The sequence below is a fragment of the Struthio camelus genome, chromosome 11 (genome assembly GCF_040807025.1).
Source record: "Struthio camelus isolate bStrCam1 chromosome 11, bStrCam1.hap1, whole genome shotgun sequence".
Taxonomy (NCBI): Eukaryota; Metazoa; Chordata; class Aves; order Struthioniformes; family Struthionidae; genus Struthio; species Struthio camelus.
Genome location: NC_090952.1, coordinates 25,075,033 through 25,102,762, shown reverse-complemented (window position 1 = coordinate 25,102,762; position 27,730 = coordinate 25,075,033). Strand labels below are relative to the sequence as shown.

At 43.4% G+C, this 27,730-nt stretch overlaps 1 protein-coding gene across 9 annotated transcripts in view; it reads left to right on the top strand.

Moving 5' to 3' along the window:
• Nucleotides 1-27,730, top strand: part of HTR2C (5-hydroxytryptamine receptor 2C) — a 358,087-nt gene that overhangs the window by 298,814 nt on the left and 31,543 nt on the right. For all 9 annotated transcript variants that reach the window (XM_068957108.1, XM_009684923.2, XM_009684929.2 and 6 more), the window contains one exon: nt 13,627-14,269. In XM_068957108.1, coding sequence (XP_068813209.1) covers nt 13,885-14,269 — 385 coding nt within the window. In that variant the 5' untranslated portion in view covers nt 13,627-13,884. The remainder of the gene's footprint in view (nt 1-13,626; nt 14,270-27,730) is intronic.

The window sequence follows — 27,730 nt, the reverse complement described above, 5'->3', positions numbered from 1 at the left end:
TTTTTCTTTAGTCAAGTTTATTAAGAGTGCATTTGACCACCTCGCTCTGCTCCTCGGGCTAGCACGACCTATGCAAGGAGAAGTCGGTCTCCTTGCATCAATCTTTTACACAGTGATGGCCCTGTCTTTGATTTTCAGTATTATTCACGCTGTCCAAAATACAGCAGTCATTCACAACCTGGCTGGAAAACACTGCGGATGCCCCTGCCAATTTGTGTCTAAATTTTAAGTAAATATAGGAAGAAAAAAAAATCCTTTAATAAAGGAGATGGCTGCTTTGATTGCTATTTGAATAGTGTCACTTCTAAATACTAGTTTTTCTTCACAGATTGTCATTGAGGCCAGAGGTTGTCTTTATGGTACAGTTACAGCCTTCACATTTCTCAGTATCTGTGATCCCTTTTTCACTTTTTTTTCTGCTAACCATTCCTAACCCTTTTGTTAAATGCAGGCAAGCATTCGTTTGCTCCTTGCAGCACCAGACATTTTAGGACTGCTTTCATTGCTGCATTTTCAGCATATTTCACTGAGAACACCGGAAGGCAGCTTTGCTTGATTCCTGCCATTTTGCATTCGCACCATATTTGCACTAGAGTCCAAATTGTACAAAATCTTTATCTTGCGTGTATATTCATAAAGAGAACCAGGTTAACACAAATTATGTTAATTTCTTGATGCCTTCTTTGCCCTTAAGGTCATGCTCTGAGGTTGTAATTTTGAGAACTTAAGCATTTTCCATCTATTTCGTCTCCTTCCCTTCCATTTGCCTGACTCATTTACTGATGTCATAAGTGACAGGTTGTGTCACTGCAATTTGCTCCCATGGAAATGACTCCTGCACACTTGCGCATGGCATTCAACGCCTCACCGTTAACTTCTTACATAATACAGGAGCTGTCAGCGCGCTACCCCAGTGTGCCCATGTGTCTGTTCTCGCAAAGCTAATGAGCCTCCTTCTTCTCGCTTGAGGCATATTACACACCCTGACTCATTCATAGGTGACGTCTATTAAAATTGTCAAACGCTTAAAAGAAATTAAATGATTTCTCTAAATGCAGAGCCTGCTTCTAATCTCATTGAAGATGTTATAATACCATTGACCTATCTTCTAAGTACAAATCAAGAGCAGCCATACTGAAGTCTATCTGGCAAGAGAGGAGATTTTTTGGACCTTCTTGTTTAATTGAAGATATTTGTGTTGTATTGTTGTGCCAGAGCTCAAAATCTCTCCCCGGTTTCGTGGGTGAGGAGCAGTATCAGTGGCAGCTCAGGGCTGTCTACCGTGGGCCAGCATGCTGGGAGCTCGTCTGCGTGAACACTAACGAGAGGGTAGCGGCAGGCGGCACCACGGGTGACTCCTCCAGCAGCATAACCTGAGTTATTCACCCTGCAGCACTGCAGGCAGAGAGAGGAGGAGGACAGGAGCTAACACAGCGAGGGCAAGAGTAGGTGTGGGAGTGAGGAAGAGAGGGTGAAAGCAAATCGGTACACAGAGAACCAAGTAATCAATTAGATGCTAAAAGCTATTTAGATGATCGATGTAGCTGGAGAAGAAAATGTACTTCAGCGCAAGCACAGAACTTGGAGAAAGGCAGAGGATACTTGCAGTTCAGAAGTTGTCACAAGAGGCTTTACCTAGATATCACAAACCCAGTCATGCAAGTCAAGTCTGCTTTTCTCAAAGCAAGAGTCATGACTATGATCCCACCTTGGAGGAGCTGACAGCAAGAAATGCAATGGGGACATGGGGGTGGCGGTGGAGGCGACCAGTCCTACTTTGCTGGAGACACCATATATTTTTCTTTCGTGTACGCTCAGCTTTGCTAGGTTAAGCAAGCCGAGCCTTTTAGTCTTTTCGTGTAAGACAGCTCCTTTCTTCCTCTATGGTACCGTGCATCTCCATGCATGGGCACGCTCTCTTGGCCCATCCTCTGAGCTGGCTGAGTGCGTGCTGGTGCTGATCTGCATGGTTGTGTCTGGGATGCGCAGTAACCTCCAGTGTTTCTACAACTTCTTATTGCACTAATGCATCTCGGGTGCAACATGTGCAATACATCCATGGTCAGCTGCCTGGAGCAAGGCTTTGGACAGGAGGCTTTGGTCTATGAGTGCCTGCTGCGAAAAGCCCCTCTCTGACCTTGTTCCCCTTTGAATCAACTTTCTTGAAAATGCAGGACCAGGGAATAAAAAAACACATATGAAGGCTTAACAGTGTCTTGTGCCAGTAGCATTAGTTCCTCCTTCTCTTTACAAGAAATCTTTTACTTGATATGTATCTTAGATTGTATCTGTCTTTTTCATAGACTTATTACGGTGACTTATGGTTCAGGCACCTAAGTAATTCTCTTTATTGTTTCCTACTGATAAACTCCTAGTTTATAGCCAAATTCTGTTAGTTATTTATAGCTTGTAATCACATCATTAGTTATGCTATTAGTTCAGTCCTCAAAGCCATCTACCTTCTCCTGTGTGATATTCCAGTCTTTCCCAATGTGGGTGATGCATCCTGGGTTTGAATCATCAGTAACTTTAATTCCCAAAGTAAATGTTGTGTGCTGGGGTTAAGATAATCAGAATTATATGGCACTCGAGATCAAACCTTTCCAGTCTCAACGAGCAACTTATTTCCAGCCCAGGGTTTGATTTTTCATCCTAACTTACTTCATCTTTGCAGGAGCCAATTCCATGACAGCTTCGCAATTGCTCTGTTTTTCTCCATTCTTTGGGGTTTACCTAATAATTTCCCTGGTGACACCATATCAGATGGTTTAATGAAGTCCATGTAAATTAGATCTGCTGCTTTTTTTTTTTTTTTGGCCTGGAAAATGGAGTATGAAAGAAGAAACAAAATCCCAAGACACTAGGTCAGGCTCACAGTGGACATCTGGGAAACTCATGTTGCATTTTATAGCACTTTTCAAGTATCTCCCTGTCTTTCATTGTCTTCCTTTTCAATTTGTTCTGAAAATTTTCCCTAGTATTGAGGTCAAATGAAGAGGTTTATAACTGCGTGGTTCTGCTTCTGTCTTTGGATGCTGGCATCACATAGACCAGTTGTTTTAGCTGTTTCTGTCTGATGTTGTTGTTCTCATCTTTCTTTTTTATACCTCTCATTAAGAGTTTTCTTTTCTACCTACTCTTGTCTTTACGATTTCCCTTAGCGTTGATCTACCAAAACATCCAGCTGTGATATATTTAGATCAGAGAAGTGTTGGCTTTCTGGATTTTTAGGGTCAGTCATCCCCTTTCAGGTCCATATGGATCAGTTTCCCAGGACAAAATTGATTCACTAAAAAAGAGAAAAATATTGCATTTTTGCAGTGTTCTTTGTTGTTTTTGTTGTTTTTAATTTGTTGTTGTTTTAATAACTTACCTTTTATCATTCCTCTAACTTTCCTGGGATCCAATATATTCCTCACTTATTAAATATCCATGTAAACCAAAGAACAGCAGACGAACTCCAGCTACTGGACGCTTGGGGGCTGAAGTCTTCAGGGTTCTGAGAGTTGCATAAGGACAGATCAGAGCCAGCCCTTCCTTTTTGCTTTTTTTAACAGTAGCCTGAAGACATGTAGTAGACATCCATGGTGGCATAGCAAGCTCCTGGTACTAGACAATGGTAGAAGGATGCATGGATGTTTATGGGGCACAATTTTTGCAATCTTAAAAAAAAAATAGTGGCTTCAGGTGAGCAGTTTATCTCTAAATGTCTGAGCTTTCTGGTTAATCTGCTTAATCATCAGAGAGCAAGGCATGTGTCATGACATAGCCATACAGATGGTGTGTGCCAGCCACAGGGTACAATAGCGGACTTCAAAAGTGGTGGACACCATCATGAGAAAATGGGGAGGGTCATTCAGACGTGTTCTACAGTTGTGCCAAACTAACTGAGCCAATATAAATCCTTAAAGCAGACCCATATGGAGTCTGTAAAACTGGAAAACCTAATTTAGGAACTGGAAAAATACAGCTTCCAGGATGTGGTAGCCTTCCTTGCTCGGGAAAGCAGCAGACCGTCTCTATAAACTTTAAAGAAAAGGTGCAGTGGTGGGACCAGAGCTGGCTCTTCTTTTCCATGAGGTTCTCTATGTGTGAGAAATTATCGGTGTTTGAAATTAGCTTGTTACCTGGCCAAGGTGTGAGGCATGATCACATACAAAGCAGAGCTTGCATCTTCCATGAGGTGGGTCTCAGATGGAGCTTGCTATAGCACTCGTTTCGTGAGGCCCACATATGGCTGAGAGCTGCTTTTGAATCGCTCTTTTGTGTTATCCATAGAGGAGAAACCTTTGGCTATTTTTGCTATGAGTTCTGCATAAGCTTTCTTACATCAACTGTTGTTACATATGAAATGTAAATAAGTAACTTGCTAATGTTTCAATAGTCTTGCTTCTTCTGAGGCATTGATCTCTTCTCTGAGATTGTATAGATCTGTGAAAACACATATTTAATTACATTGTTAAAGTAAAAGCCGTGAGCAGTTTTCCATTACACCAGAGACACTGTGTTTTATGCTTTGCCTTTCCTTTTGTTTTGCTTTTGCCTGGCTTATTTGAGTCTGTGATTTCTTAAAGAAGCTGAAGCAGCGCTGACCACTAGAGGGGTACTCGGTGGTATACGTTAGTACTGCACCAGCGTATTGGGTAGAAAGCCTCTATTAAACATTTTATAGTTTAAAGTAAATACCTCTCCCCATTTTAAATTAGGGGGTTCTGCAGGTTTGTGTGCTTACCATGAAAATTAATTTTAAGGGTGAAGCAATTTCAGCTGTCTGAAGCCCTGTGGTGAACAGCAGTGTCCAGGTGACCTACCTGGGCTGTGTGTTGGCACGACGGTTCGAGCTGTCTGAGCCCTGTGGCCGCGTGCAGAATTGAATGGGAGACTCTTGGCTTGCGTGTGGTGGAGTGAGTGCCTTAGGTCATTGCATAATAAATCCCAGTTTCTTCATTAGAAAAACAGTGATATTTCATAATTGGCGTGATTTCAGAAGGTACAAAGAATTGGAGTGAAAGAAAGCTACAAATACAACATCAAACAGATTGCTTGCTTGATTAAGAAATTGGCCTTATTAAGTAATAGATGATTCACCGCCATTCTTCTAAAAATGGCCACATGTGTTTTATGTAATGGTGAATTTATGTACATAATATGACTCACGATCTGACCTTGTGAGTATTCAAGTCCTTTCCTTCCAGATTGACTGTTGCTCTCTATTACTATTGCAAAGTATGCACGACAGCTTCAGACTGTCCGATTCATTTTTATTGAATGAGAGATTTCCTCAAAACATCATTTGAAAATAAATCATACTTGACTTTCTTTTATTTGTATGCATGTACATATTTAGGTACGTCTTCACACAGGAATGTGCATACCGGTATAAATGCCATATGTATGGTAGTCCATAATTGTGCAGATATTTAACCACGAACAGGATGCACAGTGCTGCAAAAACTGCTGGAGTGTGTATGTGATGTGTGTGTATGGGTGTTTTAATGCATTTAGGCCTAGTTTTAAACCTAAGCTAAATATTAGCTATTCATATTGCCTGCAGAAGGCCAGACGAAGGTTTGTTTTGTTTTGTTTAATGTTTTGGGGACAAACATTGCAAGTTCTTATTTCCAGATGCTAATGCTGTATTTAAAGAACTGCTATGCAAAACTTTTTAAGAGAGGAGAGAAAAATTGGTTTTGTTATGGAAGTACAGTAGTCAATACAGTTTAACAGTATTTAGTACACCAACCCTGAAAAGCTGAGGGTAAAAAAAACTACCGCAGAAGATTTTCTAGCAATGTTATATTTGAAGTTGAAATAAAAAGGGACTGAGAGAGAGAGAGAGTCATTCCAGTGATGGGAGAAGTGGGGTCTTCGCAGCCATAAGAGCTACTTGGGGCTACTGCAGACTCTTCTGCCTTGGCATGCCATGGAGCGAATGCAATTTGGGCCCTTTTACCCATGATGCCTATGGCAAATGTTGACTTTTGAATGCTAATATTGTATGCTTTCAGTCATTTATCAATGAGGAGGGAGCAAAATGCAAATTTGAATTCAAGGTTAAATGCAATTGCGGAGGCATGTGACGATCCTGCGCAATAAAGCTAGCAAAATACACCAGCCAAGCAGATGAGGGATGCTCATCTCGTCTTTACAAAGGTGAATTTCAGCCCCTGGGGACATAATAATTAAAAAAAAGTCTATAATTAATAAACCCAACAAAATTGAACCAATGTGGAGTTGGGGATTATATCTGCACATAGAAAATGTGAACAACTACAGTGTCATCATCTCAAGCAGTTAGGACAGTGTGTGATGAGACTCTGTTTTATCCTGTTGTATTTCTGTGTGTTATCTCAGCTGAGATAGCTGATTTATCATCACAGGGAGTGGCTGAGTATCTGCAACTTCCTGGGAGGTTCCTAGGTGCTCTTCTACCATGGCAAAATAAAAATAAGGACACTAATCTTACTGCCAAAAGGTAGATTAAGATGTCTTTTGTGTGCTTGTATTTTCTTGAAGTGTCTTGAAAGGAATTTAATGCCTCCCTGACTCAGTATGAGGGAAGATACAGAGAGATAAATTAATACTGTTTGGTTTTGGACAGAAAGGTAGTAATTCATTATTATGACCCTAAGAAATATAATTACCTAAGCTAATGTCTAAGAATACCTGTTTTCCTCTTGCTGTGAAAAAAAATGAAGTATTCGTATTTAGTTTACATGTTATTAAATAGTTATTTTCTGAGCTGGAATTAAAAAACAGCGGTGAAAGGTTGTCTTTGAGGAGATATCCCTAAGGTTTTATTAAGTGGTTTTTGCACTAATTGGTCTCCAATTTCTACTGTGAAACTTTCAATAATCCCAATGCAAAAGTTAGGAGGGAATATCAGATACTTCCTAGGAAAGAAAGCGTCTCAACAAGGAACTAGTCATGTGGTCCTCAGCTGAAGAATGGCTCTGGGAAGTTTGTAAATATCTACCTAAGATTAGGTACAACTACTTCTCTGGACTGCATCTACAGTTAATTTTGAAGTGGCTATCTGCAGAATAATAATAATTACGTTTTGATTTTCTTTTGCATTGGAATGATTATGAAAATGTGCATCAGTATTTGTAGTCCAGAGTCTTCCTTTCAAAAGACAGGAAGATTCTGTAATGCTACAAAGAGATTAAAATGAAGAGTGGTAATGGGAGAAATCCCCTGTTCAAAATATATTTGAACAGTAGGTTCACTGTAGGGTATGCATCCAGGGCCAGGAGCTCAAAAGCACCCCCAGCTCTTGCAATGTGGAGACTGCTAATGTCTGTGTCTGCACTCGCAAGTAGTATGGCTCAGGGAATGAAGTTAGCAGAGCAAAGGATGCTGAAGAGGTGGTGTGCATGCCATGCACGTTTTGGGGATGCCTGTCTGGAGGAACTGTGCCCATAGATGGACCATGTGGGGAGGCCTCTTCTGATCTACTGGCACCTGGCAGGAGCTCGCTCGGACACCTCTTGTGAACCAAAGCAATTGACTGCTTTGTTTCAAAAGTATATTCTTGATCCAAAGTAAAATTATAGAATAACCAAGGCTGGAAGGGATCTCTTGGAGGTGTCTAGTCCAACCCGCTGCTCAAAGCAAGACAAGCATCAGAGTTAGATCAGGTGTGTGAGGGTAAACCTTGGCTGTGTTTTGAATACCTCTAAGAATGGAGGTCCAGCAACCTCTCTAGGACCCAGTTTCAATGTCTGACAACTCTCACTGTGATTTTCCCCTCCTTTTATCTAATTTTTCCCTTATATATATAATTTCCTGGTATCTGTCACTGTGGCAGTTCTCTCTTAGCCTTTTGCTGTGCAGCTCTTAGAGGAGTCTCACTCCATGGTCTCTGTAAGCACCAACCATGATTACGTTCCCCTTTGCCTCCTTTTCGCTGAACCAAACCCGGTACACTTGACCTTTCCTAGTGTTTCCTCAGCTTCAGCCTCCACCATCTTGGTGGTCCCTGTTGGACTAGCTGCGCTCTTGCACATTATTTAAAAAACATAATCAAAAAGATTATTAATTGCATAATGCCCTAAGTAGCCACTTGTAAGTAACGCATCTGTTAGGTCCTCTGTACTGAAAAGGCTTAAGTGGCTTTCACCAAGTAATAGATCTGCATGTTAGTACTGCTACAAAAAGGAGAAAGATTAGCTGCAAGTGCCTAACATACACAGAACTCTGTAAATATAAAACCGTGATTTTATTCAATCGCTACAACTAAACGGAGGCCCTGCAAAAGTGTCCTGAAAGAGATATTTTAAAGCAACCTTCTGTCCCAAAGAAAAATTAGAATGAACGTGGCGCTGCTTTAAAAAATAAATAAATAGAGACACGAATAGGAGGAAATAAAAAATTTTGGGTGAAGAATGAAGCCTTAAATCTATCTTCTTGAGCCTAAACTGTGTATCCTATTGTATCATTTTAAATTATTTGCCATTTTGTAAAGGGCTTCATGGAACTATAACAATCTGTCAGCAGAATATCTGGCTCAGATAGTTTTGAACTATCTGCGACAGTTTTCCTGTCAAAAATTGCAGTACGTGCAGCTCACTTTACTTGTCCTCAGTTTTATTTTTAACCTGGTGGTGGTCTACCATCAAAAGCTGAGGCTGAAGAAACACTTTTGGTTTAAAAATATGCTTGCTCCTTAACAATGTGTAGACTTTCATCTGCTTACCAATGAAACAGGAAGGAGGCTCAGAGAATTAAGAGCTGCTGATAGTTTAGGAAAAAATCTTTATTGCTCCCATATGGCCATGTGCCTTCGCCAAACTCTGGGACAGTACTTGTTTTCCTTGCAGGAGGCATTGCTGAAAGTCATTGCTTCTGAGCGTTAAGTACTTCTGATTTTTACAGCAAGACTTGCCATGAATTAACATATTATTCTCTCCTCTGAGTGTGTGCAAGATTGCTGCTGCTTTTTCTGGGCTAAATTGATAATCCTTGATTCTCTTGAATCTTCTCCATGAACTTACTAAGCATTGAAAGATGAAACAGTTAAAGAGAAATGCATCTTATTCGAAGGAAAAAAACACGAGGTTTGTTCTAAGAAAGTTTAAGGGGTTTTCATTGTTTTGGTTTTGTTTTTCCTTTTAGCAACAGAGTAATAGCAGTAGATGCTTCTGAAGGCATGGGAACCCTGTTGATGCCCTGCTGGTGCAGACTTCTGACAAGTCCTAGCTTTTCTTTCCTTTTGACTCAACCTTCTGTAAACGTCAGCACGCCAAACTCTCGCTTTCAATAATTCATGTGTTTTCAACAGAATGGAAATAAAAATGTTTTTCTAGCTTCCGTTTATTCTAAACCAGGCTTTAGAGCTGAAAGAAAAATCCCTGCCCAAAGAATTCATTATTCACCTCTATCAAGAGCAAGAGTGGTACAGACTAGAATTTGGCTTTGTGGACTGTTTAAATAATCATTTTAAGGACCATCAGGAGTAGATTGAACTGGAAATGATGACTGATCGCAAAATCCAGTGTATGTACTTGGAAGTTAGCTACTGGAAAAATCTGTGATAGGCACAGGTTTTAATTTAAAATTTTGGAGATATTTCTTAAATATATACATAATTCATGACGAAAATGTGAATTATTTTTCTGGGACAGTGACGTGCTTAGAAGACTGTAACTGAAGGAATTAGTCATAAACTTTTACCTCATGGAGACTGAGGGATACAGTGAAAAAAAGTTAATGGCTTCAACCTGGAATCCATGTAAAAATTTAATAAAATAAAAGCAGAGCAACAATAAGGTTAATTCTGAAGGTGGAACCCAATCTTCAGCGTTGCTATAATCAGATTCCCACGTATGATTATTCAAAGTGAATAGAGGTGAAACGTTTCCTGTGTTGATTTAAGGCTGCTGAGATAGATGCCATTACAGTGTTGGATGCAACCTGTCCTGCTTTTGAAAGCCCTCGTTACCCTGATGGAGGAATCCCTCTGAGGTTATTGCAGAACCTGCTGCTATTCTGGGATGAATAGTGACAACCCTGCAGCCAAGGAAAGCTAAAATTAAAGAAGGTAGAAAGAAGGGGTCAGTGAGATTCGAAAAGGATTCTAGCATGGGAGGATCAGGATTTTCCATGGAAACGTGGAGCTGGCAACATTGACTGAAACCAGGAAGCACCTTAACTGGCCAGGAGTCACCTATTTTCAAGAGTCACTTATGTTTTTCCTCCTTTATGCTAAGCTAAAGGTGCGGGCTGTCACTTTTTCTGCTGGATATGATGGTGGGTGAGCCTAAGGGGCGTCATACCAAGGGGTGACGCTGTTCTGGTCACAGGGAGCCTTTCCACCATTCAGAGGCTCGTTCTTCCCTTCTCTGTCTCCAGGGCGCAGGAGACCTGGTTGCACAGCAGGGATGAGGGCCAGTGTCCTTGTGGGTCTCCGTTCCCGCCCCATCGGGGGCACGGTGGTGGATGGAGCAGGGTAAAGGCAGAGGGATGTCGAGCCAGCCAGTGACATCCAGGGACCCCTTTTTTCTATCCATTTTTTCTATATGTACGCACAGTTATTTCAGGTATTAACTTTCAGATATTGTAAGTGCGCCTAGAAAAATGCTTTTTGATGCATCTTCGTGATTTCCTTCATTTTTGCCAGTTCTGTATTGGCACAAAAATAGTAGTGATTCTCTTTGTGAGTCACTTCTGATAATAGACAGGTGAATGGGCCAAGTTTTAAAAGAAATCATAATTCTTTCCCTTAATAGCGAAGATGGAATTTGGGAACTGAGGTTCATTTTTACCATTATAGTCCTAATACCAAGAATAGTTCAATTTCTGAATATTATAGCCTAATTTTTTTGTTGCTATAATTGCATGTACAGTTTTAACTCCTGACAGGAATGGCAAAAACGGAATATGGAGAAAACCATTAGATTTTCTAAAATATACTTTTATTCCTGAGAAGTTAATGTATACAGTTTTGCAAAATTTACTTTATGTAGAAAGGATTTCACTGAAGGTCTGTTTCTGTGTTTGTTTGCAAAACTGCTCGTTTACAGCAAGGAAATGGGTTTTGAAGTCTGCCTTTCTTTCTTAGATCTTGCTGATAAAAAGATTCTTCTGCTAAGACTAACTTAATTCAAAGCAAATTGTATGGTGACAGTTATAATTTTGGCACCCAGTGCTTTGCAGTGCATTAGTAGCCAAATAACCTGTACTTTATTTTTAAAACTGAAACTGAGGAATAAACAAGAAATAGTTTTGCCAAATGATATTTGACTCCATGCTACCCACATATCAAACTCCTGCTCTGATGTAGCATCACCCATGGAAGAAAATGTTACTGCAATTATGGCTGCAAAACCCATGATAGAGAACAACCTTGCAGGCCGTTTCAAACTTTGGTCCTAAACAGTTATAACATTTGTCATTTTTAAGTCAGAAAATTTATCTTGCATTTAGGTTGTGCAATCTAGAGTTCAGGCATCTCTTTGCCTGTGTTCCTTTGGCACCCCTGCGTAGTGCATGCCAGCAGCGTTGAGCTTGGTTACGCCGCCTTCCCCAAAATGTCCAAGTGGTCAGAGCATTTGCCCGGGAAGAACCAAGACCGAGGCTCCGGGTCCCACTTTCCTGACCACGTCCTCGCTGTGGGATGTGAACTTTCTGCTCATCCTGTCAGGGCATTATTGCTTCATGCTCAGGAGCCCAGGAGTCATGGGGTCAAAGGGAGAAAGTTGCCAAAGATCCTGAAATTCCCATGGACTTTCATGGGGGCGTGCTGCACACTGAAGCACAAGTGCCACAAAGCTAGCTAGGGCCTCTTCCACTGAGGAAGGGTGGTTTGAAAAAAGGTATTTTCATTTGCAACTTTGAAGCAGAAGTTGCATTTGGCAAAAATATTGTGGAAGTATTTTTAAACTTTCTAGTGAGACTTTTTGGGGAGTGGGGGCAGTCAAGCTGGAAAAGTAAAAGGTCCAGTGACTGTTTCCCAATTCATCTGCAGCTGCAAAATTATTTTCTGTGCACATAGTGTAAAAACTTCTTCCTAAATATGAGGTTTAGGGACCCTTTGGGAGTAATTAACTGTAATGCAGAAGCAAATCTGGGTTCATTGTACACACTGCTCATTTCAGGAATGTTTTTCTGCACAAGGCCCATTAGCAAGTTTCCAAAACCTCCATGAATGTTAGACATTTTACTGCAGGACTCTGATCGCTTCTTATTTTACATAAAATCTAATGTAATTCCATAAATTGCATTTAGCTTTTGATCCCTGGATAGCAAATTGCTGAATCACATGTCTACTTAACAATATATCTAAGGGCTAAAATCTTACCTTTAAAAAAAAAAATTTTTTTTTGACGGTGATACAACAATTCTATTCCTGCAGCCTATATGAAACTTGAGAGGGATATGCTCAAAACAAATTGCATACTATTTTATTCAACTCACTGATCTTGTTCCATACACCATATATTTTCTATGTTGTTATCTTAAGTGCTTTATTTTTGTACTTTTATTCCTACCCTGCACACTGCAAAGTTTTCTGTTTTATTAGGATGCTGATTCTGATCTGGTGGAAATGAATAGCTTCTGTTTTTATCCGTTGTACAGCAGTGGCAGTCAAAAAAAAAAAAAAAAAAAAAAGAGTTCCGGAGGATGTGATTTAGCCAAGACTGGGAATAAGTCCCCTCTGCTTCAGTGGGTGTATGCATGTGCCTGATGTTAAGAATGTGTTTAATTTGCTGAATAAGGTCAAGGCATGAGGTTGGTGGACTCCTTGAGAGGCAGCTGCATGATGTGGTCTGGCCTGTGTCACGTGGGCAGTCAGAGCACAGATACCCCTGTGCTCTCACTGTCAACTAATTTGAGAAGAAGCATAAATCATGTGAGATGCTTGGAGGAAATCTAGGCTACAGCCCAAGTCTGGGAGCAAGCGGCTGATACTGGCTTGCTGCTTGCTACTCCTGGAGTGTGGGATTGAGGTGGCATGGGAAGGACTGAAGAAGAGCATAAGCAACTATTCAGCTCTTAGGAATGTTTGTCTTTTCTCTTCTGCACGTGCCTGTGGCGTTTTTGGAGATGCTGACAGCAGAGTATTGTATGATACACCTTGCACATACTGAGTTTTATATTCCATGCATTTCCCAATGTAAAAACCAGCTATGGTCTCCTTCATTAAGACAGAGTTCAACATTAACATCTGAGTATTTTTTAGGGCACCTGTGCTTTATCTGAGACTATGCAAGACGTAGGCCAACATTTCCATTTAAGGTGGTAGTTTCCGCTGGGCTCTGGCTGTGCTAGCTGGATTGGCTGGAATTTTGTGCAATTACTGTTTTACACAGAGCCAGAGTGTCTGTGAAGTGGCTATCAATTGAAACATATTTAGCTCTTCAGACTTGCTTTTGCAGGTTTCACAAAACATTTAATTAGTGATAATCAGCTTTTAACCAGCCAGAGCACACTGATGTGATTCTCTCCCTCTCCCCCCCATAACTGTAAGCATAGTCTGTGCCCATAAGATAAGTTACTCGCAGTCTGGAGAATGCCCTAACCGGCAGGAAGGGAGAGACTAAGAAGGACATTTGCATGAGGGTAAAGAACATTTGGGGTAGACTGTGATTTCAGTGAAGAACACAGTTTTTCTTTCCTTTTCAGAATGTTGGACCTGGAAACCAGCTGGAGAGTGCAAAGTTTCCTTCCCCTCGAGGCTGCTGCTCAGTGGTCGTCTTCCACCATACGAGAGGAACCTAGAAGAGCTCTGCTCTGACTTCTGGAAGGTTTGTTCCACGATGGAAGATCAAAAGATTTTCTGGCTCTGGCTTTGTGAAATTCGGCATCTGCCTTGGACCTGCCATTTGGAAAAGGGATCGTCTCTGAGGCGCAGTTAAGAGACAGGAGAACCGGTCTCAGACGATGAGCACTTTAAGTAGCACTGGAATATTAGTCAGCTTAACGACGGTGTCTGTTACACTGGATTTTAGTTTGCATGGTGGTCTCATGGCTTGGTCCTTAAGCAGCAATTTGACTCTGAATCAGAGTTTGCCTACGTCTGATCCTCTTAATGCCTCTGAGAAGGAGGATGTCTCTCGGATGTCCGTAAGGGAGAAGAACTGGCCAGCCCTCCTGATCCTGGTCGTCATCCTGCTGACCATTGGGGGCAACATACTGGTAATTATGGCTGTGTCCTTGGAGAAGAAGTTGCAGAACGCCACAAACTTCTTCCTGATGTCTTTGGCGGTGGCAGACATGCTGGTGGGTATCCTGGTCATGCCCGTGTCCCTCATTGCAGTCCTGTACGGTAAGTGGCTTCCCTCCTTACTCAGCTGTGTGCTTTTGCGAGCAGGGCGCCCCCAGGCTGCAGGACCCCTCGTCACCTGCTATCTTGCGTGGTGGTGGCTGAAGGAGCGTCAGTGCAAGCTTTGCATGGGGCTCTGCTGGGTGTGGGCAACGCTCTGCTAGGAGCAGAGCTCCTTTCCGTGCTGCCATGAATGACCTGCAAATGTAGCCAGCATTGGGCTTCAGTAACGAGACTGCCCTGAGAAACCCCAGCTGTGAGTTAGCTTGGTTGAACAGCCCCAAAATTAGCTAGGACAGAAGAGCTTAGGGAAAAGCTGAGCAGTGTATTTGCAACAGGCCCACTTCTAAGGTTGGAATCAGCCCTTGAACTTCCATCCATATCAATGGGATTCAAGCAGTGGGTTAGTCAAGAGAGGAGGTTTGTGCTGGTTGGCTTGGTGCTCAAATAGAAGTCTTAGCTCGTGGCAGTTATTACCTGGGCTCACCCTTGAAGTCCTTTCACCTTTCTGTGCCTCCGTTTCCCTGTCTCTAAACTGAGAGTGATGCCCTTTGAGACTAACGTGAAGGGGGTGAGCATTTCTCACTGTGACCCTCTCCTGCTGACTCTCACCGATTTGCGCGCTATGTTCAGTATGTTGCTGTTGTAGTGAGGAATTTATACTGCACCGTGGTAAAGACCCTGGGTAGAACTGCTGTTAGCGCTCCAGAGGAGTAAAATATCAAACGCATCCTCCTTTCTTGTCTGTCTGAGACTCTGATTTCTCAGCGTGGTGCTAGGACCCAGCATCCATGATATTACAAAGGGGTACTGCACTCGCCCCTGGATCTTTGTACGTGTGCACGTGTCGATATAACGTGCGTGCATTTAATATGTAGCATTTAATCATTTCTGAAGTCTGTTTTCTGATTCTCTTTGAAAAGTATTTTAATATTGATATTTCTTGGGAACAAATAATGCTGTTTACTTACAGATTTGATTAGAAATTGGTTTACTGTCCTATAAAGTAAAAAGCAGGGATATTTATGTGACTTCTTCACTTGCCTAAATGATTAAGTCAGACAGAGATTCATTTCTTAAATTCACTGATCAAGCATACATAATTCCAAAGCTTATATAAGCTGTCTAAAGTGAGATAAATCAATATATGATTTAGATACAGACATAGCCATTGAGATATTATGCATAAAGTCTTTTATTTTCGGTTGTCAGAATAGTTCCATCTCTAAATATTCTGTATATTATAATACATGTATTTTATTTTTAGCATTTTACTCTGATTTTCTGGAGCTTGCAAGGGAGCATATAAATAGTGAATGATTTGATTGACCTGCACTTCCATAAATTCTGGGTTAAAAAGGTGAATTTATGTAAGTGATCTTCCTTCATACATACTTTCAGAGTCTTTTGAAACTGAGGGAAATGGATTTTCTGTTGTACCTAGAAAATGATTACTTAAGGTCATTTAAAGGTGTAAAGCATGCTGCATATTTAAAAGGCAAGTAAATATCATTCATCTGAAGAGGAATTGCAATTACGTCTTCCTCTACTAGAGCACCAGTGTTAGTGACGCAAATACTTCTCTGCAGGCAAACTACTTTTAAATAGATTTTTGGCAAAACTTTTGATTTTGGAACATGCATGGAAAAATTGTGGAAATACTGTGAGAAACGGGGATAGCTGCTAGTTCAGGGAGCGGTTATCTCGGCCGAGGGCCGAAACTGTGGGTGGCAGTCTCGGTGGTGGCCGTGCTCGCTGCCGCTGGCTCTGCAGCCCTCGCCGGCAGGAGTGGCCGTGTGGCACTCGGGCTTTGCCTGGGAACCAGAATAAACCCCCTCTGGAGAAAAGTGGAGCCTGGCAAGGGAGCCTCGGGGGAACTGGTGGACCGATATGTGTAGGACCCCCGTGCAGTCACTGTTTCTCTCTTCTTCTATACTATTTAAGCTGCTAATTGTGTAATGAAGCAGTCAGGTGGAGTCACCTCTCCAGCAGCGAGGTGAGGAGGCTGTCAGAAGGAGCAAAGAAAGTCTGTCTCCTCTCCCACGTCATTACTTGCTAGTTCCTCCTGGGTATCTTCACTTGCTTTGACATCCAGAAGCGAAAGGGCATAGTCCGAGAGAGGACCGAAGGAAATAGAATGAGGTTGTGTCAAGGGTGCAGCTCATCTTTAGTCTTCCAAAACATGCAGTTGGGCCCCTTTTCTGAGCAAAACCGTTTAATGCGTAGGACTAATGGGGCACTTCAGCCATGCCAGCATTTGATTGGTTGTGATCTGGAGGTAAAAGACACATGCATGCAAGAGCATTGAGAAGAAGCAGGATAAAGCTGCTGTTTCTTACCGTGTACAACTTGTAGCAAACACAGTCTTGGCTTCCTCAGGATCCCATGTGCTGCTGGGGCTGGCATCATCCAGCTTTTCAAAGTCTTACACAAATTTCTAGCTTTGGCAGGGGGAGGAGGCAGGAATCTTGTATATTATACTGAGCTTGATGGATTGGTTATTGCAGTGCACGATAGCAGCTGGGAAGTTCTTGACAGAACTGCAACATTAACAAATGCTCTTATTACGACCCCAAAACTCCAGAGCTACATCACTTAGTCTGTGTCTACTTTGTATAGTGCCGTTAAGTAGTAGCTTTCCACCATTACACACGCACAAGCTGTGAGGACAAAATCTGGTCTCCTGCATAACACAGGGTTTCTTGAGTTAGTTTCCTTTGAGCCATGCCTTTGAGCTATACTTTTTTGGAAACTGGCTCTTCTAATAGCGCTTTAGATACTATAGTGGCCAGTAGGAATTGGACTTTTTCATGTTTTCCAAGTGACAGAGATCAGGAAATCCAAGCACGTGCAATGCTTTAGTAGGTCTTGTATTCTACTTGACATGGGAGCACGCTAACCAGTCTTAGTGATTAAGGAAAAGTTTGATGAGTATTTACGCTTCAGCAGAATACTGCTGACAGTAACTGAGGTTCCTGGCCATGGACGGAGTCGGGGAGGGAGCTGCTGCTTGGAGATGTGATTGTGAATTTTCAGTCATTTCTATTCTATATTGTAAACTGTGAATTCTGGATATTCTATATAATGACAATGGGCAGTTTCAAAACCTGTCACGTCCTGCACAGTTGAAATGTATGCAACAGATCTCTGCTGGATTTGTAGAAACCATTTCTGATGTATGTAATCAGAAAGGAACCTATAAAATACATATGTAAAATAGTAAATAGACGAGTGATTAAGTTACTTCTCAATTTCCACATCAACGCTCTCAGACCGAATGATAAATTCTAATTTGTGGAGTAGATTCATTTCCTTAATTTTCATCTAATGATGTAGATGAAGTACATTTCACTGCAAGCATAACCAGAAAATTCAATAGACATCCTCCACAAAGATGACTTTTTTTTTTCCTTTTAAATTAAAAGAAGGAAAAATCAAGTTGTCAGTTAGTACCAGAACCTTATTATAAAGGAAGTGATGGCAGGATGCATCATGCTGGATTTTTCACCAATTAGTCAGTGCTCTGACATATTTATAAATGAGTCTTTCTTAAATGACTTGGACTAACAGATGAGTTGCATTTGACAGCTTAGAATGTTTTCCATGGCATGCAATGCCTAAAAATTTAAACAAATTACTTTGCTAATTAATAAACATGTATCTGGGAGAGTAAACGAGAAATGAACACTCTGTTTAATCTCGATGGAGAATCTTCTGGTGTAACCAAAGATCCTGGTGCGAGCTGTGAGGGCATCAGCTACTCTACACGTAATGGAGCTTCGGACAACCTGCGGGGAGTCTCCCATTCCCTTGGGGCATGGTAGGGAAAAGTAGCCGTGGTGGTTTGTATCCTACCGAGCGGTTGCAGGCAAGAAAAAGACAGTCTGGGCCTTTTCTTGCATTCTTTTGCTAATCGTGGTGGACAATCTCCTCAGCTGTTCCTAGCGGAAATTATGGACAGTATTAAACTGTCTTGACTCGAACCAATCCAGACAAATCGGTTCGCGCCTGCCAGCAGCGAGTTGCCGAGCGTGGCCAACAAGTGGTCAGCGCGCTCGTCTGTGACTCTAGGTGTCCAGATTTCCCCGGTCCCTGGGAGTCTGGAAAACCAGCTCAATGCCGGCGGCCCGACCCGGCTTCCGGGCCGGCTGGTATTAGCTGCAGCGTCCATTAGCACCAACTGCTGGAGCAGCTTCCCATCCAGATTATTGTTATTATTGCTAATTACCGTCATTATTAAGTGGTGACAGAGATGCGCCTAGCGCTCGCAGCAGGCTCGTCTGTTTATTCCCTCCGCGGAGAGAAGAGGGGAGGGGGGGAAAAAAAACCCAAAACACCCCGAAACAGCTGTCAGTCGAGCAGCCCCGCGCTGCCGCCTCGCTTCGCCCGACCCCGTTTCGCTTTCGTTTTGGATTAATTAAATGATCCGACATATCCAACCGGGGAGATCACCCACTATTTTCATGGAACGATATGGGCTTAAAATCTGCCCGTGCTGTCGAAAGCTGGGAAGACCCGACCTCGGGGCCGGGACACTGCGCCCTCGCCGGGTCACGTCGGGATGCTGCTCTGCCTCCGTCCTCCTCCGGGCACGCTGCTGCCGGCGCGTCCCGGTGGAGCGCCTGGCGCCGCCAGGCACGGGCCCGCCGCGTCTCGCCGATCTACAGGATTTATAAACCTCTCAGATATATGAATCTCTCATGTGTATACGCCCCGGGGGAAAAGAGGCTTTTCCTCTCCCGGCTTGTTTAAATGATGACGTTCCTAGCTGTAGATGTTCCCTGCTCAGTGCCGCCGGTGGTGGGGTCAGCTGAATTTGGGGGAACCGCGGTCTTTTAGACGTTCTGGGATTGCAGAGACGTGCCAGCCCGGCTGGCGTGGGGAGCGGTGCCTGGAGCCGGCCGGTGCCGGCCGCTCGGTAGAGCATCGCGGCAGCGGGGAGCAGAAACACCGTGTTGAGAAAAGACAAGAAAACAGCAGCAAGAGCGAGAACGAGCGAAATATCACGGAGGCTTCATCCCTGGAGAGCGCCTGCAGCATCTCCTGCTGCGGTGGGAGCTTCAGGCGTTCTCGTAGCATGAATATTTATCGGGTCTAGCTCCAGCGCTTTGTGAGGGCTGCACAGATACTTACTAATTGCTTCTCTCAACGCTGTAGTGAGATATTAAATATTTATATGCTTGATATTAAGTATTAACATGATTATTGTCGGGAGAAAGGTAAAATCTCACCTTGTTAGTACAATGCCCTTACAGTCTGTTCAAACGATGCCAGCGACGCAGTGCATTCACTCAAAATTAACAGCTACGGAGCAGGAGCAGCTTCGGTACATGTTGACTGCCTTTCATCAGCCAGGAGGTGCCGAGCTGGGATGGTGGGAAGGAGCAGAGGGAAAAGATGCCTTTTATGACTTATAACCAGGATTCTTGGAAAGCAACAGAAGGCAAAGAGGAAGCGAAGCCAGGGAGGAGGAGAGGAGCAGAGGTGAAAAGAAGTTAAACACCTGCAGCAAAAACTGGGGGCAAGAGTAAAAGTCATGCCAGTCCAAGCATGGTGTCAGCTGGGCCTCTGAGAGATTTAGAAATATATATATAATATATAATCTAAACATAGTATCTACCCCTGCCCTGGGAAAATTGTATTTCAGAAGCAGTTTGGGTGCGTGTATAAGGAAGTGATTTTTAGAGCTCCTGCTGGATCTCAGTCCGCTGATGACCTCCAGAGACAAACCCTGTTCTCGAAGCACCCGCCGGCACCCCAGCCGGGAGGTCCTCGGCGAGCAGGATTTGGCCAGTGGTGGGGAGAGGGGTTGCTGAGAGCAGAGCGCCAGGAGCTGCTGCCACCAGGAGGAGGCGGCTCTGGAGGAGGTGCCGATGATATGCTTCTCCCTTTAGAAGTGGCACCAAAAAAAAAAGGAGCGTGGGAATTATTTAAAATCATTGAATAAAACAAGCTACATAGTTACAGAGAGCTGAAGCCTTCTACTAGCTGCATTAAAAAAAAAAAAAAGAATGGAAATAGCATGACTATCATAAACTGAGGTCTTAATAAATGGGAGACCCAGGAGAATGAGTCTGGATTAGAGGAACTGCCAGACCAAAGGTCCATCTGTCTAATATCTTGCCTCTGACAGCGGCCAGAGCAAAGTGATGAATTTCCCTGTGCCAGGCTGTTACAGAAAAGCTTTCTCAAGGGGGATGTTTCCTTTTGCATTATATTGGCTGGTGTTTGACTCGTGCCCTGCATTATATGAGTTATATCCCTTGTTATCTGTCTGTCTCAAGGCTTCGTTTAGCACTTCTTGATATGATATCCAGAAATGGACAGTCATTTTTAAAATCCGTCTAAGTCATGGCCTTAGCTACATCTTAACTGTACCAAGTTCCAGATGGCAGTTGCAGTATTTTTTAAAATTATTTTTCATTTATATTAATTTTAAATATTTGGCCTGTTTTCACTGAGTGACCATTTATCCTTGAAGTAAAGAGGGAGTGAATGGAAACACTCGGGCTCCTTGCACTGTCTACTATGTTATACACTAAAAATGATTCCCTCTTCCTCATCTCCCTTTTAAGCAGCCTCATCCTAATTTTTTCAGCGTCTGTTTTGTAGAACTTGTCTCGGCTATCTGATCATTACAGGAAGGTTCATGTCCTCTTCCTGACATGAGCTGATCAGAACTGAATCAGGCCATTTGGTCATTGTAATTTTTGTAATATTTTCCGTATATGGATGTTCCCCTTCCATATGCATACTAATGTTTTGAGCTGGAGGGATGAGAGGGCGCATGCCTTGTAAACCTGCTGAACAAAGAAAAGTTTTTTGCTGTCCATAATGACACCTTGTACCTGGGATGTGTGCAATGAAAGATTGATCCAAAAACATGGGTGGGTTCAAGTTACCTTTTGCCATCAGTAAGGTCTGTTGGCTGCTGTGCTGTGTGCTCATCCGTTTATTCTCTCTTGAACTCCCTAAAGCTGTCTTGTAACCTCAGCTATCCTAAATACTTCCGTGAAATCCGAAAATGCGCTACCTGATTGCTCACCCCTTTTCCAGATAATTAAAAATACTTATTAAACTTTCTTTCAGACACTGAATATCCTGCTCTTGAATTTCCTCTGCATTAAAAATTGCCTGTTTACCTAGTGTGACAAATGGGGTTAAGCTAGGGCATATCTGTGCTGTTGTCAGGAAAGAGGGCTCAGTACGGGGTGCCCTGAATCAGTGTAAAAGCTTCTCTTTTGCTACCCCAAGTTCAAATCATGATTAGAGTTTAAAAAAAAAAAAGTGTGAAATAGCCTCCTGGGTACTCAGTGTATCCTGTTGAATACTGGACCTTGGCTGTAAAATATTTTGAGGCAGCCAAATACTACCTTGCTGGATTTCCAAGAGCCCCTGAAAATATTGCACCCCGTGATGACACCACACTCGACCATGTTTGTGAATCTCGTTAGCACCCTACATACCCTTAACTTTTGTTGATGGAAAAGTGACAGTTTCTGGTTAAGCAGGCGTTGAGGCTGAAGAGCTGAAATCAGCACAGAAGCTCAGGAGCGGAGAGGGTGCCAGCCCCCAGCAGGAGAAGGGGTGATGCTAGGTGCCCCTTCCCAGCCCTGATTAAATTCAGTCACTTATATTAGCATCAAACTTCTCCCAAAACATTTTCAGTAGGAGCCTTTAGCTGTTATTTGCTGTACTGAAAGCTGATTTTGCTCCATCTCTATCAGTTTTTTCTTAATTTCATTTCTGATCTCATCTGAGATTGTTTATACCATATTTTTGCTCTTTTTTAAAATTTCTGGTTATACTTTTAGTACAGGATTTAGCACAATAAAGGCTGGAATCATGGGTATTGCAGAAAGTGTCATCATTTGAGTAGTGAAAAGCGCTTTGAAATAAAGACCATAGTGCACCACAGTACTTCATCCTCCTGCTACTTTTATTAATGCAGAATTGTTTTTATAAATTGTCACAGGAATTTAACTTATTCCAGTCTTTTGTTATTCTTTCTTATTATTTTGACATGTCTCTTATTGATGTCTTGTCTGAAAATCTCCTTGAGGGTTTTGTATTCCTTTGTTATGAGAGATGAGAAATCAAATTCGATATTTGCAGAGTGGCACCTATGGGCTGTTTCCATTCAATTGGACATTTTTCATCTAACTGAAATTCCACGTGGTCATCTTAGAAGCAGCCCCATCCCCAGGACATTCACATCAAGCAGGTTGTGTAGGACTCTAGTGCAATGCTCCCCAGTGAGATAACTACTGTATATAACATTTCCATGGATGCTTTCTCCTTCTTTCCGTCTGTCTCTCTGTCTGTCTGTCATTTCTGATGTCACTGAAAAAAAAACTGCCAGATACTTTTCTGGAAGATATGTTGTAGCCTAATAGTGGACATGAAAAATAAAAAACTTCCACCTTGGTGACAGTGGGTTCGTGTATATTGTTGTTGTGTTCCTCTCCCGCAATCCATTCAGCAGTCCAAAGAGAAATGGGAATATTGGATGGACCATCAATAAAGAGGCAGCACAACTGATCTCAAACCATGGCTGCAGGTAAGTGAGAAAATATGTTTAAGTAGGCGTGGATACTGCTTGATAGAGGGACAAGGGGCTTAAACTTGTTTTTATTTTGGATGGAATAATATATTGCCAGTAATCGCTATACTGATTGTCCGTGCTGTCTGGGTACATACCCCTTCGCTGGACGGAAGTGGTTTCTTCATGTGCTACTTTCTAAATATAGTTGAAGTTTTAGTCCTAATCGAGCTGAATAAGAGACGGATCACAAATGAGCAGCTTGTAAAACTGGAGAATAGGGGTCTCGACGGAGCTCCACTCTGAACTGCTGCCGTGCTTTGGCAAAGAAGAGGTTGTAACAGTGAAGTTGAGATTTTGATCTAGGAAGGGAAGAAAATGCAAATTTTCCTAGTCAAACTTCTATCTTGGCTTGCTTTCCTCCAAGTTTCTCCTTTTGAGACAACGCATGGGCTTGGGGTTCACTGTTTGCGCACAAGGGAACACTGCAGTATAATTACAGAGAAGCAAGGCAGGGAAGGCTCTGCTGCCGGCAGAGCGACTGTTCTTCATTAAGAGAATTTTTTTTTTAATGAAGTTGAAGCATTGCTTTGAGTTAGACTGGGCTTCTGAAGAGTATCTCAACCCAAAGTTGGGCAGAGCAAGGAGCACTACAGAGCGAACTTAACTCCTCTGGGAAGCAGTTTTGCGTCACTCCTAAACAACATCCTCCAGGATCTTTCTTTCTTTTAGCAGATAAAATTATAGCCAAGTGTCCAGTGTTTGACCTGCCATCACTTCTTTGGGTGGATGGTAATGTTCTTCATCAGTAACTGAGCTGTTTTTTCTGTGTTCGCTGCAGCTTCAGGGACAGATTTAGAAAGCCTGTCACTTTTAATATAATAGGAACCAGCCCCATAAAAATTCAGATTTGACTAAAACCTTGGCTTGTATTGTAAATGCCTCCTAAATAATTTTGTGGGACCTACAGTAAATCTTCTGCATGAAAGCTCTCTTCTCTCCCTCAGGATAAATCCATCCTTGCCTTAGCAGGCGTTACAGTCAGCAGCCTGGTAAATTTGCAGTCGGAAGCAGCATTATGGTGGCAAGAAGGATACGAGAGCCAGGAATACGTTTCAGAGTAGTAGAGGAGTGAAGGTGGTGTGGCTTGCTAGCAGTGCACCCCAAATATCGGTGTGAGTTGTGTCCTCAGAGATCCTGCAAGGTGGAAGCACGGCCAATGTCCCCCCGTGCATTGAGGTAGCGATTTCCTTCATACCCGTAGTACTAAATCTGCCGTGCGGTGGATCGCGGTGTTTCACTGCTGGGACAATCTGGGTCTTGTCTCCGAGTTGTGTGAGCAGAGCAGGGGCAGCCCAAACCCCGCCGAGTGCAGCGTGGAGGGCCCAAAGTCATTGCGAGCATCGCGGGGCAGTGATGCATAGGCACAAACGACCAGAATTATTGCACAACCTCGGTGATATATTGATATCCACCTCACCTGACTTGCCATCTGTTACCCGAGGTAAGACAAGCGAAGTGGGTTTTAACAACTGGCCGTAATAAATGCACGTGTCCCTTCAGAGCTTTCAGCAAGGCTTCATTAACTTCAATTTAAGGTGCCAAGGTTACATTCGACACTGCACTTTGCCGTGCTTTCCCTTTGAAAATGAATGTTGTTATCCTTCACTAGGTGCTCTAGAAGTGAATGTTTTACTTGATTAAGCTACTTCTCTCCTACTGCAGTTTTGCCATAGCTCATCAGAGCCCCGGTCGGAGCTGGGACTCCGTCGCACTACGCACCCTTTACGCCTCGTGTTGTGCAAAAGCTGTTTGTGGTGAGCAGGCAGCGAGGGCCTCGCTGAGGCCACCTCTCTGGGCTGTCATGCCCAAGCATCTCGGGAGCCTGCTGACTTCTGCGCCTGGGAGTATCGTCTGCTCTGGAGACGTATAGCTTCCTGAGCGATAACACTGCTCAGAACGCTTTTGTCGAAATACATTTTTTTGATAAAAGATGGTAGGTAGCCAAAACTGAAAAACTGTGCAGAGGCATATTCATTTGTACAGCACTTCTCTTGGGAAGCTGGAAGAGGTTCTGGGTTCCTGTCATTGCTGGTGAAGCGTTCTCGCTGTATGTGGGAGTTTGAGTCCCTATTCTGCCTGCTTCACAATGCTGTGTTGTGCAAAAATTAAGAATTCAGATAGTAACCTAATCACTAGAGTTCACCAAACCATGCTTCAAGCTATAAAGTGGAACTCTTGTCTTGAAAATGATATATATATATTTATTTTTTTTTAACAGAACTCCATTCTTGCAAAAATGTTTGGAAGTTCTCGTGTTTATTCCAATGCTGAATGAAAAGGAATTTCCAACCCTGTAAAATTGCCGAGAAACTCAAATGTCATCCTTCAGCGTGCGCAAATAGCAAAAGCCACTTGAGTGCTGTAAAACTGTTAGAGCCAGTCTCTGGCTTGCAGACGTGTGCAACAGACTGGCCAAATCTCTGGAGCCTGCGAGAAGCAGAGTGTGGTTTTTGCAGGCAGCAAGCTCCAGCCCTCCAACGAGGCGATGAGTGAGTCTATCTTGGACAGCGATGAAGGGCAGCCCCCTTGGAGCTCCCAGAACAAGCTGACTCCTGCATCCTGCAGTGGGTCTCTGCTTTCTTATCCATCACTCGGCTGTTACTCAGGTTTCACCTGCGTGCAGTGAGTTTCTCCTCCGTGAGCAGAGGAGCTGTTGCCTGAGGTCTTGTTTCCCATGCTGCTGAGCTCTGGACCACAGCGATGTCTGGTAGCAACCAGGATTTGCCCCAGGGTCAAATAATGCCTGCTGTAGGAAAGGGTTTGAACGGCACCTTCCTTCCCTGAGGCGAGTGGGACGGCCTGTTACTTCAGTGACGCTCCTCTGAGCTCAGCCACGGTCCACATCGTGGAGCTTGAGTTTATGGGACTCTGAAGGCCAATTTCTGCTGTCAGATACAGATGCAGAACTGTTACTAGTTAATTTTTACCACCTGCTTCTTTCTTGTTATTTCTTCACTCGGCGCTGACTGTCTGTCATTCAGCACCGGCTTCAGCCTGTTCTGTCGTGTAGGCAGTGGTATTTTTTATTATCCTTCCCATGTTTGCTTCCATTGACAAGAGGAATCTTGTCCATGTGCCAGTTTTAGGAGAAAACACTGGAGAATAATAAATGTTTCACATTTGTAAACATGCCTTTTTTGCTCCTCCTAACCTCTTGCTGTTAGGCAACCAGCTACTGTGCCTGCTGGGGGTTAATGGAGCCTTTAGTCTGATGCGCTAGGAATCATGTTGTTGCACACGGAGTTCAGACCGTTGGGCCGACACGGCCAGCCAGGCTGCACGAACGCAGCACAAAAAACTTCTAGCAGCTTCTGTTTCGGGTGACTTTGATCGTGAGGCTGGCTCATGCTAGGAGGCTGCATGGCTGCTTTGTCCAGGCTGCTGGAGTATTTATTGATTGTGTGTCCTTTGGATAACCTCGGGTTAGATTTAATTAAACAGCAAGGCTTCCCGCACCCTTTCGGAAAGGTCGAGCAGATCGCCGAGTCCTTGTGCAAGCATTCGGGAACGGTGTGCAAATGAGCCACCAGGCCAGGAGCACCCTGGGGTTGTGCCAGTCCAGAGCGTTTCTGCTGAGCTGAGCGAGCTGCCGAGGGGACTGGCTGGGAGACCTCAGGCTGAGTGTCCCTGGCCCCAGCTTGGGGCTCCCCCAGCCCCGGGATGGCTCAGCCGCATGGGCAGCCTGGCAGTTTTGGGTGCTAGGTGCGAACGAGCCATATGTGTGCTGGGAGATTGTCTCGGTACATCACGGCGCTGCCTGGCTAAGGGATAATCCTGGCTTTCCTCTGGGAACGGTGATCGTGGCCCTGATGTTGCAGCTTGTGAGAGATGCTGCATGCTCGTCGTTTGCCCTGGGAGTTTGATGGGCTTTTCTTTTTTTGTGGATGGCACTCTTTGCAGAAGGGCCTGAACAAAATCGGTTGAGCTAATCTGGAAAACGCTGCGTGGAAGCATGAATCCATATTTCTGAGATTAAAGGTGACCTGTCAAGTAGAAAAGAGAGGAGTCTTTTTTTAGGTAGGGAAAAGAAAAAAGTGTGATCCTAGATTTCATTTTCTAAATGTGTTACTTTGCTGCCTCCTTTGTTTTGGCAAAAGGCTGCAGCTAGGTAACGCAGTGCGATTTCCTCCGTGCTCACAGGTGGAGTGGGGGAACAGCTTCCTCCAGAATGCCCCAGGTGAGATCCTGACCAGGCCGAAGTCAGCAGCAGCATTGGGAGCAACTGCAGCGAGGCTAGGATTTTTGCAGAGTACTCCTCTGCCTTCTCCAGCCCTCTTTACGCCCCTCCTGCCTGGCCCTGACTGTAGCTCTTGGCACAACTATGATGGCAACCTTCGTCTGGAAGGTCCCAGATGTTTTGCAGCTCTCCTCTGAGTGTAAGGAAGCCTCTTCCCCTGCCACTGCAGCACAACTCCCTTTGTGGCATAGCCGTTCATTATGATCCAGACAGCAAAATGAGATCACCAAGTCCCAAGAAAGCTTCCCGATCCCGTAGGAATAGGAGAATGAAAAGGACTTTATAACTCACTGTGTCCTACTGTTTCCTGCCATAGGTGTTAGTAAGACAGCAAGCTATTGCTGTCATATCCTGCATCTTCCAGAGCCAGTTTCCTTTCAAGTCTGCCTGCTTTTGGTCTGCCAGAGCCGGGATCAGAATGTGTTCGGTTTTTATATGTCAGTGCGTAGCAATAAAGAGGCATGACAAATCTCTGAGTGCCTTATTACAAAATTAAAATTCATATCTCAGTCAACATCAACTTTCTTGCAAGCAGCAGTTTTAAATAGAACATCCTAACACCGTAATGTGGCAGCCCTGCTTTTTTTTGAGCGCCTCAGTGCTTTGGAAGGATGAGTAAATG